We start from the raw sequence: 16317 nt of genomic DNA, 5'->3' as shown, positions 1-16317 counted from the left end.
GTTTAATAGGTAAAGCAAAAGCTGCATGTGAAAACAAAGCAAAACAAGTTCGTTCGCTCCTTCCCATGGGCAGGTGGGTGTTCAGCCATCTCCAGGACAGCCGAGCTCCATCATGTGTAACAGTTACTTGGGAAGACTCTCAATGTCCCCCTTCATTCTTCTTCCCCCAAAATATATACTGAGCATGACATCATATGGTATGGAATGTCCCTTTGGTTACTTGTGGCCAGCTGTCCCAGCTGTGTCCCCTCCCAGCTTCTTGTGCACCCCCAGCCTGCTCACTGGTGGGGTGGGGTGAGGAGCAGAAAATCTGTGTAAGAGCTGCTCAGCGATAACTAAAACATCCCTGTTTTTTGATACCGTTTTCAGCACAAATCTGAAATACAGCCCCATGCGACCTACTATGGAAAAAATTAACTCTACCCCCGCCAAAACCAGCCGACTGTTGCTGTTGTGGCTGGCTTTACACATATTTTTTGCTGGTGTTGACATCTACTGGATAAATTCGCTACTGGCAGGAGGAATATGTGCTATTCCAAAGAACAGGAGAGTGCTCTTCTCCGTCTCTCTGTCTTGCAGAGTCAGATTCCCTCACTACTGCCTTTCTTGCTGTTTTCTTTTTGTTGTGTTCCGTTTCCAAAATTGTCCTGCGAACAAAAATTGAATTTAAAGATAGTAAATTGCAAGCGCGTTTGGGCAACAGACTGATGAAACAGCTGCAGTCTTTCTTTCATAGACTTGAATTTTTCTGTTTTGCCCGAGGCAGTAAAGGGAAATTAGTTTATTAGTTTCACTTCAGTCACTGGTGAATATAATTCCACCCACCCACACCCCCCCCAAATAAAAATAACACTTTAATTCTGCTTGATTTCAAACAATTGACCGATCAGGAAAGAGGCATGTGAAGGGAGCTACTGGGACTGAATTGCACCGTAGGCCTGGAAGATCAATTGTTTGGGAGGAGAGCTGAGACACCGCAGCCTTATATTACACCTGCCTGTTTATTACACTTGGCCTGAGGGGAAGGCAATGCACCATTCTGATCTGCTGCCTCGGAGAAGTACGGATGTAAAATGAATGCAAAATAGGGGAACAGCAAGGTTTCTTTTTATTTTTTTTTATGTTAATATGTTTTATATTGATATTGAGGGCATTCGAGTAAACTGAACTTCTAGTTTAGAGAATAGCATATGTGTTTTTCCTTCTTTCTGTGCCAATATTCTTTGCTGTATGCAGTTTATATATATATATATATATATATATATTTAGCTTCCTAATAATACTTGTAGTGATTGACTGATAGCAGTAGCACAAATACTTAGTAAAATCAGTCCTGCTGGAAGGTTACTCAGATGCTACAGCTCTTCTTACTCCTCCTTGCTCCGCTCTTTCTGCCTGTTTTAATGATTTCATTTTAAGGAAAACGACCTGAGGCAAAGCAGAGAGGGAAAAAAAAACCATAGAAGTCACAAGAACAAAACAACTGGTGGACTTATGGTTTGGCAACGCCATGGAACAGAAGTGAGGCCAGATGTTTGCTATACAGGCATTTGGCATGTATGTAAGAGTCTCACTACAAGACCGCATATAGAGTTTTTGACAGCTTTGGTTGAACGAAAATGAATGATTGCTGTTTGGGATAAAATGCAAGCATTTTGGCCAGTGCTTGCAAATCTGGGAGTTTTGAAGCTGTATTCTTAACTAGATTCTAGGTATTATCCAATCCATATTTAAACAGACGCTTACCAAACATCATTTGATTTCTCTCTGTAATTTTTAATGGTTCTACATCACCTAACATGTCTTGGGAGGGATGTGGTGAGTGGTTCATGCTTTTGGGAAATGAGCTAATTCTTATTTGACCATGTTATGTCTAAAGCAGTTAATTAAAAGCTTCAGACCTGTGGCCTAGAAAAGCTGGATTGCCAATTTACTGCATTCAGCAAACAGTCTTCATCCAACACCTGGAAAGATAAAACGTGAGTCGCTGGTGGCATTTTTAAGTGAAGGTGGTGGAAGAAGTGGTAGCAGGAGGTGCTGGAACAAGCTGAGAAGCAGTTAACTTTCATATTGGGTGGGGTATTAATGCATTAGGATAGTGGCATTGTCCCTCTAACTCTTGAAGCATCGCCTTTCAAAACAAAACAAAAATAACACATTCTATTGAACCGACTGAAAATCAAATCAGTGCGTTTTGTTAAGCAGGGTTAGACCACAGAGGTGACTGTAGGCAAGCAGGTAATGTGGGCTCTGGCGAACTTCAGTAATGTGCACCAGGGAGGGGATATTTACATTTGAAAGCCCTGAGTATCTGCCTGATGAGCTGCAAATCCAGTATTTCCAGTCAGGAAAAGGGGCACCTGGTACAGATATACTGGTACCAATGGTACCGGTGCCATGAAGCAAACAAATGCCTCATGGAAACAGGCAGAGAAATTCCCATCTCCAGGCCCTTCACAGCCTCCAAAAGTGCGACAAGAATGTTTGTGGCTCCTAAAATGAGGCAGTTTATGCCACCAGAAGTTGGAAAAGCTATAGATATTTCCCTCGGTGGAAATTCTTATTGCAGAATCAGGATAACCGCACTTTCCTACCTCAGACAACAGTGTGAAGCGAATCATGTTAAAATCTCAAAGGCGCTTGGATCCGTGTTGTTATGGATTGTGCTGGTCTAATATTCAGTAGATTTAACATCTCTTGGGTTTTTTGTTTTGGTTTTTGTTGTTTGTTTGTTTTTTCTGGGGCATTTTATATCTAACAAGCTCTCTTTGTACACCAGATGCTTAGTGACTGTTTCATGCTGTAAGTGGACACATGGTTGTGATTTGGGGGAGTGATATATGTCTCCTCTTAACAAAAGGCCAGAAAATTCGGTGTGGTCAGAGGACATCGGTCCTGGAAGAGAAAATTTACAGCTTCCCTGGTGCTAGCTGAAGCTTTTAAAATGTGAACAGTGACAGGGGTGGGATGACCCAAAAATATCCTCTAAGAGGCAAATTCAAAGCACAGTTTCTTTATTATACAGTTTTGCAGCAACAGGGGTGATCCATAGATCTTTTGCTTTAAAATACGCTGCATTTAACCCTTTCCTTGGCAGAGAGCTTTCTCCTCTAATAGTCTTGACTGACCGATCAGTCTTCCCCAAGGGCTGGCAGATTGAGAATGGCAGTAAATCAAAGGGAATTTCTCCTGCCTTGTCCAAGTGTAATGTGAAGACCTAGTCCCCTCCTCCTCCCCCCACAAGAAACCAGCCCCAAAAGAGCCAAGATCCTGCTAATTTAATTTGTGACATTTGACAACACTGACAGTAGCTTATTCTACATTTCTGCTTTATTAACTATGAAGTCTTAGGCGAGATTAGGTGTGTCAGGTGCTGGCAACCACTTAATGTGTTTTGAGAAGATGGACCATTTCCCCAGAAGAAATTTAGTCATGTCCTTGTCTTTCCTCCTCCACCTGTCCCTGGTGAGCACCTTTGGACCTTGGCCACCAGTTGATGTCCACCGGGATTGGGGTGCCGGCCACCGGCTCTGCCGTGCGAGTCTTTCTGCACAAACCTCATCTTCAACCTCCCCTTCAACACCGCAGCTTTTGGCATTTGGTTTTCTTCTGTTTGCTTTTCATGCTAATGAGATAATTTAATTAGGGAAGTCAATGTTTTGGACAGTGTTTTGCAAGCAGGAGTGTTAGAGAGGAACACGATGTTTTTCTCTCTCTGGTTTTAACAAGGCTCAGTTCTAGGCAGTGCCGGCTGCTCAGGACTCTGTAGAGACATCTGAGAAAGTTATTAAGCCTTTGTGTAAAGTTGCGGTGGATTTTCATTTAGAAAACTGCTGTGCAAAATTCCAGTCATGATGCTGCGGAAGGACCTTGGAAAGCACAAGAATCTGCATGAAATGGCAGCTAGAATTGATTTTTAGGAATGGAGGGTGGTGGGAGTTGAGTTCTGCTCTGAGATTTTTGAGGGTGTCTGCAACAAGCCAAGGGATAGAACCACATCAAGTGGGAGATCTTTCCAACAAAAGCTTGAAGAGAAAGGAATGGAGGTAAGAATCTTCTCCAGATACATGTCCCAAAACAGTATATTTTGACGTGTTTTCCATCAGTTTATAATTGAAGATAAGCTCATCTGAGGGTGTGGATGAAGGCCTTTCAAGATAGTCCACGACACCTGGGTGACGGGGGCCTTCCCCAAAAGGAGACCCCTGCACCTGATGTAACCCCGTAACTTGGTGTGTCCCCAAATGTGGTGGGCAGCACGTGGGACTGGTCTTCATCTTCTGTTCCAACAGCAGCAGGACCAGAGGCGCCTCTGGACTTGTGTGAATTGTTCTCGCCCCACCGGAGCCGGTGATCAGTGAATGACAGGACACGTTATCTACTCCACTCAGGTTGCGGAGGAATTAGCATTTGAAAGCAAATGACAAAATATGGGAAATGATCATATTGAAGATGAAGCTTAGTAATAAATTTAATTTTTACGCATAAAGGAATAAATAAAAATAGCATAAGTAAAAGTAATAAATCAATTTCCATGAAGCTTAGTGTTAAAACATACACATACAGATGTTTTAGTAACCCCTTATTTTGGAAGACCATATTCTCCTAGCTTAGAGGAAAGGAAACCAGACTGGTAAGCTATGGTTTCACTCTCATTTGGGCTGTTTGTTTGTTTTTTGAAGTTGGATAGTCTAGTTTATCTTGTTACTTATAAAAAGACAAGATTTCCATATCCATCTTAGGCACTCAGAAGTACTAAGTGTACATGTTGTTCTCCAATATTTTGAGACGAAGAAACACAAGTCTCATTTGTGCTTCTTTCATAGTGAACTCTATCCTGGGAACATATTGTTGTACTACTGCTCTGATTTTTTTTCTTATTTTTATGTCCCAAAGCATTGCCTCCTGCAGCATATATTTGGAAAATTAAATCCTATATAATCTCTTAAATCTACTGCTCCTTTATCACTTACTGGGTTAGGATTTGGGCTTTTTTTCCCTCCTCCTTTCTTTTTGAAGATCTGATTGTAGCAAAGCAGCTCAAGTCTCTCTGCCTTGTCTTGGATTTTACAAGAGCTTTACAACTGTTTACAAGACTAAATCAAGGGTTTACAAAAGTAGACCTTGCTTGATAATAAAGTTGTTTCCTTGCCCCTCAAATATTTCTGGGTCTTATCTTTCTACACAGCTGCTTGTAGTTCAGCTTTACAGAATCTCTTGATTGGATTCCTACTGCCTTGGTCTAACAAAGAAGTCATTCAACGAAGTCACCCAGATGGAAAAAAAGAAGTTAAGTAAAAATTGTGAAAATGGATTAGTCAGATCCATGTAGGCTTATAACAGTGATTCCATATGTGTCTAAGAAAGTCTTTGTAGGTTATAAATAACGCCGAGCTCGAATAAAACATTGTGTTTGTCGCACTGCTGAGGTGAAGAGGAGCTCCTGAAGCTGCCACGTGTGCCGGCACCCCGTGTTATTTGTATGATTTGCTTAGAGACACATTTACATGTGTGTAATATGTGTGTTTGTATGACCCTACTGTTGAGTTACGTTATAAGCAGAATTTATGGTAACATCAGTGTATGTCAGTGGGATTTTGGTGCCATATGCTTACGGTGTGTCTTCAGCCCTGTGCCTCGGGAAGAGGTTGTTGTGTCGGTTGCTCTGATAAAACTGCATCCAGGAGCGTTTTCCCTGCAGCGTCTATCTGAAATCATTCACGCTTAGGTACTTAGACATCTTCTTCGTTATCAGTTACAGCTCTTCATGCTAGATCTGATTACAGCAAATCTCTCTCTTCTTCCTCATCTGTGGCTTTTTTTGTGTGTTCACCTCCCAAAATACTTAGGCTTTACATGCACTTAACTGCTTTTGAAGCTCTGTAATCGGCTATTTTATCTGTACTTCTGTTCATGCAGTCTGAAAACACGTAAGGCTATTTAGCTCCTTATTTTAATGCTTCAGACTCTTCATTTCTTTCTTCTTTTTCTTCCATTTCCCTAATGACCGTGTATCTACTTCCGTTGCTCTGTCTCCCAGCCCCTCTTGCCTATCATATTTCTCTAATGTTATTATTTAAAAGGTAAATTTAGAAACAAATGCTTACCCAGGAAAAATTTAAATTAAAAGGCTGACCTTTATTTTTGAAGTCACTTAATGAAGTTGACTAATAGTCTAAGAAATCTGATTCTCTGGCTTCAGACTGGCTGAAAGCCTGTTTTTCTTTATATTTATATCTGTGAGGACAGGCGTTTTAAGGAGACCTTGACTAGATAAGCGTGGAGAGCAGGGGAAAAGCTGCTCTGAGGCTCGAGCCGGACTGTCATTTAGAGGAACGTGAATAGCAAACATTTTTTTCTGCGGAACAGTGAGTGTTTTGGGCTTGGAGGAAGAAGGGCTGTGTTTAAATGTGTGAAGCATAAAATGAAATGTTAATCATTTAAGGTTTAATAAATCTGCAGCGAGGATCTGTTTGAACCTGGTAAGGGGCCTGTAGTTAGCACGGCGCTATCTCGAATGCCGCCGGTCTTTTTCTTGACTCTGTGTGTGTGGGGGTCTGTGGAAACAAGGAGCAAATGAGATGTGGTGAACAACGAGCACCAGGAGGAAGGTGGTTTTAAACTAAGAAGGTAGGAGGATTTCCAAATGGCCATAGTGTTTTGGGTACATTTGGAGGCTGGATGTGTAGGTGCCCTGCGTTGTAGGCCTGAAGACACTCAAGTTTTGCAGAAAAAAAGTCCCAAATTCTTATTGTTGAGCAATCTGTTTATATGAGCCATTTCTAAAACTCCTGGTCATGGAAGAAGTTGTTTAGCAGGAGTACTCTTGCATTTTACTTTCCTTCAAGAGTGATAAATGTATAGTAATTTCTTTTTATGGTCTTTCTCACCATTGCATATTTTGGCCTTGGAGGGCAAGGAGAGATGCCTGTCACTTTCCTCAGAAGGGCATTTATTATTGCTTCATCAATCTGTTACTCATCCCTGTTCTACCCTCTTGCTAGGAAGGTAAATTACGGAGGAGAGGGTTGGGTTCATGTATGATCCTCACGATCCAGAGCACTTTGCACAACCCTTCTCTGAGACCAAGAGGGCTGCCGTGGTTTGGCATGATTTTTGTAGCACATGCAGGCGTTGGGGACTGAGATGGGCATTTTGTTTGCTTTGCCGTATCGCTAAATCTCATTTCAGATTTGTCATGGGATTTTTCTCTTCCTCTGCTGGTTTGATCTCTTTCCTTTAGCTTCTAGCCTTTTCCACTGCTCTCCCTTAATACCAATTTGATCTCCTTTTTGCTTTGAATTTATCAGTTCATCCCGTGGCAACTATGGGTTTCTCTCTCTTCTGTCTCTTTAGTAGGGTGTTGTTTTGGTTATTTTTTTCCTCTAAGAGAGTTTTTGTTCCTTTTAGTTGCACAATAAAATCCTTTGATTCTATGTGACAAACAGGAACACACGTTTCCTTTCTAGTCGAGATTAAAGACACCCGGCTACTCCAGTGATTATGTCTTGAGTAGAGAGTGGGGGAAGGCTTGTCTCATTGACTTTACACCTTCACCAGATAGCATGTCAGCAGAATTAGCTGTGCAGAGTGATTTTCAGCAGTAACAGCAAGCAGGATGCCTCCTCATGGACTTCCATGCTGAGATACGCAAATCTTGGGTTCTTTTTATTGCCGGCTGTGTCTACGTCGTGGTTTTATGGCTCTGACGTAGGACAGATGTATCTGAGATAGCTTTAAGTTTATCTGCTCAAGAACTGACTCCTAGACGCGGCGGCGGGGAGCTTTGTGCTAGCTGAAAAATTGGACACAAAACGGAGGTTGGTAGATCTCTACTTAGGCCAGGCTTAGCTGGGGCAGTGACTTAGCACAGACAGCACTGAGGGTGCCATGAGGCTGGAAAACAAGGGAAAATCTTGCTGCTTAGAGAGACCTGAAGCTATTTAAGAGAAAAATGGGTGCATGTGAATGCTGAGAAAAACTTCTCTTGGAAAGGGAAAACATAGGAATTATTTGTAGGTGTTGATATTGGTATTAGTATTAGGTATTGATCTTTCTCCTTCTCCCTGTCTCTCCAACAGAAAGGTGGTTTGTTTTGGTTTTGTATTTAATTTAGTTTTATTTTTGTTTGTTTGTTTGTGTTTATTATTATTATTATTATTTTGGTTTTTTAATTCCTTAAACCAAAAAATGATGTCAGGAGAATTTTAGCTGACAATCGGGTGTTTTGGTACCAGCAATGACTGAGTTAGGATGCACAGGCTCCCACCTCTTTGGCCCACGTGTGGTTTGCTCCGTCTCTGCCGTTTCTCAAGATGGTTTGTGCCGCCACATCTCGAGTTCCGTGCAGAGGAACGCGATGATGACACTTGGCTCAGGACACGCTTTGTTGGAGAGGTTGATGCTATGAGCACGAAGTACGTTTAAAGCTTTATTATGATGATTGTGATCCTTGACAAAAATAGTCTAGACAAAGCATAAACTCTGGATCCAAAAATACATTTAAAAATTAGCTAGCCTGTTCACAAACCATTTCTTACCTCACCCGGCAGCTATTTATGAGAACATTTTGTGTTGTTTCTAATTTTAAACAATTAATAGCAAGCACTAGCAGTTGAATACCCATTTATTAGATAGTTATCCCCTCTGGTTTTTCTGCACATCTTGTTGCTGTCAAATATCTTTGTACCCAGCCAAAAATGACATGTTGAAAGAAACAGTGTATATTTAATGCAACGTATAGAAAGAAAGCTATGATGTTCAGCCCTGGCTTTTAATTTTTATTGTGGAAATACCATGAAATACAGTAGCTGGACAAAGAAGTGAATTTGCTCTTGAAGAAAGTGGTGGGTTTTAAGTAAACTTCTTAATGCGTGGCTTAGTCACCGGCTTTTTTTCCTGCTTGTTATTGACGTAATTGCCTGTCAGTCTCATCTGATAGTAGAATTGCTGGGGGCACGGTGTCTTGGATCGTGTGGCAAAAAACTGCCAGCTATTGACTTGTGTGCATGTGTGCCTCTGCTCTCCGCGGAATTAAATGTCAGATATACTCAAGCGCGTGGGTGGGTGGGGGGAGATGTGATTTGGTTCTCTCTGGTTGCCTTGTCAAGAAGTGCACTAACACAGCTAACGGAGATCCTCCAGCTCGGAAGGAGAAGGGCATTCGCTTGACAGCCACCATCCAAACAGTCACAAAAGATCGCTTCACACAGCGCCGGAGATCGCGCCGCTTTAAAAAGAAACTTGTTTCCAAAGGCAAGGAATAATAAAGGATATTTTGAAATGGTAGCTCGCAGCGTACAGCCTCGCTTTCTATAAAACAAAAGGAAGGGGGTTGATACCTGCAGAACTTCTTTGAAGACATTATTTTTAGGTAGTGATTTTATTCTGAGCTGGTTGCCATTAGAGGAAAACTGTGATTTCTTCACCTCTACTAAAACCAAAGTTTTGGTTTTCACTAGAGCACTTATGTCTCTGTTTTTTGCCATGTTCCGTGTATAGCTGTCGTTTCCACGCGGTCCTCTGGAAAATAAGAAGTGAGCTTTGTGAATTAAAGTATCCAGCGGGCACAAAAATGCAGGCAAGAATAATCTAAGTAAACATCAGTGAACCGCCAGGCCTCAAATCATCAAGTCAAATCTTGCATCAAATCCTAATGGAGAAAAAAAAACAACGCTGACTCTGTTGGATTAAGAGACGTGAATTTGGTGGTCAACACCTCCAGCACTGCGGTGTTGTCCCCAAAATGCGCTCTTGCTGGAGATGCACAGGGGCAACAAAACCATCGCAAATGCAGCTTCTTGGAAGGTTTGGTTCAGAAGAAGATAATTATTACGGGAGGGATTTAATATATATATATATATTTATATATATAAACATTTGTATTATTGAATTTTTAACTGAGAAAGAGTTTTCTGTCTCTGAACTGGTAGCTCTCTGGTGAACCAGGTGAATCTTTAATTATTTAGTCCTAATAGTTGCTTTTGTTTGCCTTTTTTTTCTTAATTTCTACCAGGTGAATAACCAACATTGTTGATAGGAGCAGTTATATGGCATTTCTAAGTTTTATCTCTCTTAAATAGTTTCTTATCTTTAAGTTTCTGGGTGATTTTGGTTCCCAATCCCTCCTCAGCCATTGTAAGCAAGTGTTTTTATTGTCCATTTTTGTATCTAAGAATTTGTGAAACAAAAATTGCTTTAGCTGACCTGATGTTATTATTACAAAGAACTCGCTCGATCGTGTGATGCAAATAAAATAAATCAGATGCTGCAGTGACCTAGATACTCATTATTTATTTATGGGAATAAATATATTTAGCATTATTTGTGCTGTTCTTCAATTCCAAATGCTGTAAACTTTCACTTACTCTGAACTCTGCCAGGAAAATAGCATTATTGCCACCATTCTGGAGGTTAGGAGGGAAGACTTAAATAACTGCTCTAGGCTACATAACATATAATTATCAGAACTAGGATTAGACGTTGGGAGTCTCAGCTCCCAGCCCTATGTTGAGGCATCTCCTGGCAGATAAAAATCTATGGATAACAAAGACTGGGGAGGTAAGGAATGATAAGGACGGGATGATCACACAAAGAGACTTGGTCATTTGATCATTTTAGGTGTGTTAAGTCGTTTTAAGTCTGGCCAGAAGCATGTGAGGAGACAGGACCTGCATGGAGAGCGGGAGCTCGGGCTCCTGTAGGAGCTTCCAGTGAGGAGGCCCAGCAACGAGTTGGGGACAGGGCTGCGTAAAGAATATTTGGCTCTGAGAACAGAGACGTAATGGATAGATTTAGCAGGTAGATTCCTCTCCCCCTGATCTTTAGGATTCATATTTGGTCATGCATCAGGTGCAGGAAAGAGCTACAGAAAGGATGTGAAGGCTACTGAGAAAACTGCAGGACGGAGCTGTTGGAATCATTTTCCTGCTGTTAGAAGATCTGAATGATGGTTTTCTTCTAACCTGGCTTTTCAGGGTTTCTGTGCAGTTGCTTGTTATTCTGCTGGAGAGTTTGGACAGATGGTGCTTCCTCAGGTGTGAGGGACTGGTTGCTCCACCGCATGCTTGTGGTTGTTCAAACTCTCATTTGTGTTCTGGATTAAAGTTTACTACAGCACTGCTCTCTTCTTCATGACATTCAGCTGGGAAATGGGGAGGAGGAGTGCTCTCCTAAAGCAGAGGTGGCCTGGCCTTGGTTATTACAGAATCATAGAGTGATTTGGGTTGGAAAGGACCTTCAAAGCTCATCCAGTCCCACCTCTGCCATGAGCAGGGACATCTTCACCCAGATGAGGTTGCTCAGAGCCCCGTCCAGCCTGGCCTGGGATGTCTCCAGGGATGGGGCATCCACCACCTCTCTGGCCAACCTGGGCCAGGGTTTCACCACCCACACTGTAACAAATTTCTTTCTCATATCTGGCCTGAATCTCCCCTCCTTTAGTTTAAAACCATCACCCCTTGTCCTTTCACAACAGGCCCTGCTAAAAAGTCTGTCCGCATCTTTCTTATGGGCCACTTCTAAGCACTGAAAGGCCACAATAAGGTCTCCCTGGAGCCTTCTCTTCTCCAGCTGAACACCCCAACTCTCTCAGCCTGTCCTCCCAGCAGAGCTGTTCCAGCCTCGGATCGTTTCTGTGACTCCTCCAGCCCCTCTCCAACAGAGTCCAGAGGAATCCCACAAAAATGATTAATAGATCACAATCGCTGTGGTGGGACCTTATTCCTTACACCTCTCTGGTTTTACTCTTCCAGGCAGGCTCTCGAGTTCCCTTTGAGAAGAAGCTGCCCTCCATCGAGATGTCACGGCACCACAGCCGGTTTGAAAGAGATTATCGTGCTGGGTGGGATCGCCGGGACTGGAGCTCGGACGGGAACCACGTCAGCAGCACCAACTGCAGCAGCGCCACCAGCACCAACAGCACCAACCGCCCCGGGCTGCTGCCCCTGCCCATCGTCCCCTCCCGCCTCCCCACCCCGGCCACCGCCACCTGCACCACCGGCAACACCGAGGTCATCACGAGCCTGGTGGCCAACTCCTCGCCAGCTTCAACTACCAAAGTAAGAATTTGGCCTTTTGTTGTTGTTGTTATTTTTTGTTTGGTTGGTTTTCGTTTGTTTGGTTTTTTACGGGTTTGATGCGTGGAAAGGGGTGTTAGAGATGGAGCTTCATCTGGCCCTTTGCAAAATCTGTGTTCATGGTATAGCCAAGAGGAGGGAAAGAAATACGGACAGTCTGTGTCTTTTTTATTCTTTAGTGTGTTGTGCATACACTAGAGTAGGTCTTCTTACTCCGCAACCAACGGTTCCCCAGCTCCTTAGAGACCCAAGCAGAGCAAATAATCATAGGATAATCATAGAATTTCCTTTCAGCGCTGTCTACATTTGGGCTTTCTGTTGCTTCCCCTGAGACGTGTGGTTCCCACTTTTGCTTTTGGGAATGTTCTTCTTGTCTGTTGACCAAGGCAGAGCTGCGGTTGACAACAAGTGGATGTGGTTTTCATCCAGAGGGAGTGGAAAATTACTAAAGGGTGTAATTTTGGCGTTTTTAGTTCTCTTCAGTTGGTACTTTCCTGTGAGGTTCTCAAAGCCCCGTTCCTAGAGCAGATTGGAGTGTAACAGTGGGACTGCTATAACCAGGCTCTCTCATTTGTGCAGAAATGCACACCAAGGAGTAAGAAAATGTTAAGCGGCAAAGAATTGAAATCATTAGCAAACCATTGGGCTTTTTTGTTCTAATACATAATTGGAAGAAAGAGGGTGACTTTTCCTTTTTTTTTTTTAACATTTAGCTCTTTTAAATCCGCAAAGTACAAGTTGTTATTCCAGTAGAAAGTTGGGGTTTCTTTCTGCATGCAAATTCAGGTGGAACAGCTGGGGAACAGAAAGCTCTGGCAAATTGTAAAGGTGACCACAGCATTAGGAAAGTGAGCCAGAAGCACTGCTGGTTTTCTTTTTATGATATTTAACATTTTCTTTCAACTTGGTTTCATTTTAATAACTGCAAGTGCCAAATACAGCAGATGCAGACAGAGGGAAAGGAGACAATAAAGTTATTTAAAGTAAGCCAAGAGCAAGCTGAAATTTTACTGCAGTACCATTATTATATTGATTTTTTTCACACTGTAGAAAAACAAGGTCAGTGCTGCAGAAGGAAACATTAGGCCGAAGTTTACAGTGTGATTGGTGTTAAAAATTTTCCGTGGCATCTTCAAATTATTTTCATTTGAAAGAAGCCAATCGGATTCTGATCAAAACATATTTAGAGTTCTCCAGATGCTATCCACAGATAGATGCATTTCAATCATGCTTTGTGTGGAGAAGATTGAGGCAATTTTGGAGCCAAAGCTGTCATTTCATTTATCATGACCTTTGTTCCTGGGTCTACTTAGAGTCCAACGATTGTCTGGAGCTGATCAGCCCTTTTCCCAGATGTTCAAAACCATTTTGAAGCGTTGCAGTGCCAGTAAACCATGTGTTTATTGGGGGAGAGGAGGCAGAACAGCGAACTAAATGCCTTTTGATCATATGCTCAATGTGAACTGTCTTCTAAATTACCTTATTAGACAATTTTCTGATGGCTTTCATTAGTAGGAATGTTTTGGCATGAATAGATCAAAAGCAATAAATAGGCAAGAATGGAGGTAACATGGGACACTTTTTATTCTGAGAACTGTTAATCAGCTGTGTAATCTCCCATAAAATAAATGTGGAAAAATGTGTACAGCCTTTGCCCCAGCCTCTTCTGCTGAGAATCAGCTAGAAGCTCTAAAAATTCAAAATCGCATGTACTAAAGAGGAAAAAAGTTGGAAAAACAGAAGTGAGGTGGGGAGGATGAACAGAGATGTAAGGGTACGGTGCCTCACAAGCTTCCAACTAATGATGTGGAACAGTGTCAGAAAAAACCATCAGGTGCTCACACATACTCATGTTCCCCCTGCCTGGCTGTGTCTCTCTCCTTCACATGCAGCAGATTTACACCTGCGGTTCCCAGTGTAACCAGCCGGTGCCTTTCCCGTGCAGAATCCAGCTAATGGTTAGGCATGAAAAATTAAATCTGTATAATGAGAAATCACAAGTCAGAAGAATAACATGGTTGTTTGATGTAGTTTTGAAAACAGGAATGTGCCGACTTGCCTTGAGCTGTGGAGAGTTCACCGTCTCCCCTCCATAGCCTTTTTGTGAGTCTTTATGGGGTACCAGCTCATGGGGGGCAGGTGTCATTTAAGCTGAATTTCTTAAGTTGTGTTTTATACTTGGGAGTGGGATATTAGATTTTTTACATGCCATTCTGCAGTCTGAACCTTCCCCAACATTATGGCCGATGCCATTAATCTCAGAGGCAAGGGTGTGCGCCACTCAAGAGGGGACATGGTGAATAAAGTGTCATCATGGTATGGAGCAAGAAGATTGAGAACCTGGTTCTCCTTGTCTCATTGTCCAAGGATATGGGTACAGCCAGCAGTGTTCCTCCAGGCTGAGGACTGGAAGGACTCTGTGTCATCTGTTTAATAGTTTTGACTTCAGCATATTTTCCTGAGCTGATCTGAAGATCTCAAGGCATAAAGGCCAACCGTCCATCTCCCTTCATTTTACATTCCAGCTAATTTATTACCCTGCCAGTTAAAAGTTTGTTTCGTTTTTTTTATATAAACCATTTAGTCTGTCTTCAGACTTGGGCATCTCCTCCATTCTTCATTTGCCTTTGAAAATATAGGTACCAAACCCTTTCAGCATCCTTTCAGCATCCGTCTCGCCATTGCCTTGCATGGCGATGAAACTATTCCCTTCCTCAGTTCCCATGTCTACACAGCTAATAATTGCTGCAGACTTCTCCACCAAAGTGCTAAGTCAATAGTTATTAAAAATACATATACATGCCATTGTCCTCCATTACGTGTTATCAGAGTCATAATCTTGACAAAGACTGAAATGGAGTCTCTTTGACAAGATCTGTCTTCTGGATACCTCTGTTGGTGGACATTGGTGATATTGCTGTCCTTCAGCTCTCGAATAACCGAATCCTGAAGTGACAAATTCAAAATGGAGGAAAAAAACTCCTTTTCTCTCTGACATCTAACCAGACTGTGAAATTTGCTGTGCTGGCGATGCATCGGTCAGGGAATTCACAGATAAATGGTTTTAAGGACCACTAGAGTATCTAATCTGGCTGAACCATTTGGTCTTAAAATTATTATGTAAATGTATGTAAGATTAAAGACTTCACCCCGAGTTATGTGATACGAATGGAAAAAGCATTGGAAGGGAGAGAAAAAACTGATCAAATTAAGTGTTGGAGGAGGTAGAAAGCATCTTCAGAGGGAACCTTAAGATATATAGCACCAGCTATGAGGGAATGGGGTTTGCTCTCCGTTTTTATGCTTCTGGAAGAGCTTTTTACATCGTTCTATGGAGGGCTTTAGAAGGATTTTATTACTAATTATTAATGTGTAGGAGAACCTTAGAACTAATTATACTTTGCAGACCTTTGAAATTTATTCTCAAAGCGTACCTGTAACCTTCATACCACAGATGCTTTGGTACAAATCACACTTAGTGGATCTGCCACATTTAAGTGGTTACGAGTGTTTGGTCTGAGTTATTTAAACAAAAAAAAAGCTGTATTTTCCCGAGCTTTAGTTTTTGCTGAGCAAAATGCCGATTATACTTCGCACTGCTGGAACCCATTTCACTCGAGGCTGCCAGAAATCATCAGAAAAACTATGTAAACCTCAACAACCTATAAGAAAGGGATTAATGTTGGACTCCCCGTGTACCAACAGGGAAACTGAGGCACTTGGAGGTAGAAATTATTGGTTTTTCTACTCATTCTGTGCCACTGTGAGCAAACTTTCAGCTCTTTTACTCAGTTCTTTTCTCCCCTGGTGCTGTGTCCAAAGCATTGGGCCGCAGACCAGCACCCCGTGTTGGGAGGGTCTGATGAGCCCTTCGATGGAGATGTTTCCTCAGCTTGTCAGTGCCCAAAGTTGGGGATCAGAGGGTGAAGTTCCTGCTGTGGAACCACTGCGTTGACAGCGATTTGTCACACTGAGCCCAGGCAAGGGTGGTGAGCACAAGTGTGATGGGGAGCGGCTGAGGGACCCGGGGCTGTTCAGCCTGGAGAACAGGAGGCTGAGGGGAGACCTTATCACTGTCTACAACTGCCTGAAAGGAGGTTGTACATGGAGGGGGTTGGTCTTTTCTCCCAAGTAACAAGTGATAGGATGAGAGGAAATGGCCTCAAGTTGCACCAAGGGAGGCTCAGATTGGATATGAGGAAGTTTTTTTTTCCCAGAAAGGTTGTGAGGCATTGGAACA

The 16317-nt window shown here is 42.4% G+C and overlaps 1 protein-coding gene across 1 annotated transcript in view; it reads left to right on the top strand.

Moving 5' to 3' along the window:
• Positions 1 to 11798: 11798 nt before the first annotated feature.
• The window catches only part of KLHL29 (kelch like family member 29), a gene marked incomplete at its 5' end in the record, with an annotated part of 253044 nt that continues 248525 nt past the window's right edge, over positions 11799 to 16317 (top strand). Inside the window, one exon of the mRNA XM_080342925.1 lies at positions 11799 to 12059. Within this exon, the coding sequence (XP_080199051.1) occupies positions 11799 to 12059 (261 nt within the window). The remainder of the gene's footprint in view (positions 12060 to 16317) is intronic.

This window comes from Nesoenas mayeri, assembly GCF_963082525.1.
Source record: "Nesoenas mayeri genome assembly, chromosome: 3".
NCBI classification, from domain to species: domain Eukaryota; kingdom Metazoa; phylum Chordata; class Aves; order Columbiformes; family Columbidae; genus Nesoenas; species Nesoenas mayeri.
The sequence above is the reverse complement of the archived record's forward strand: the minus strand, read 5'-3'. Positions and strand labels throughout refer to the sequence as shown.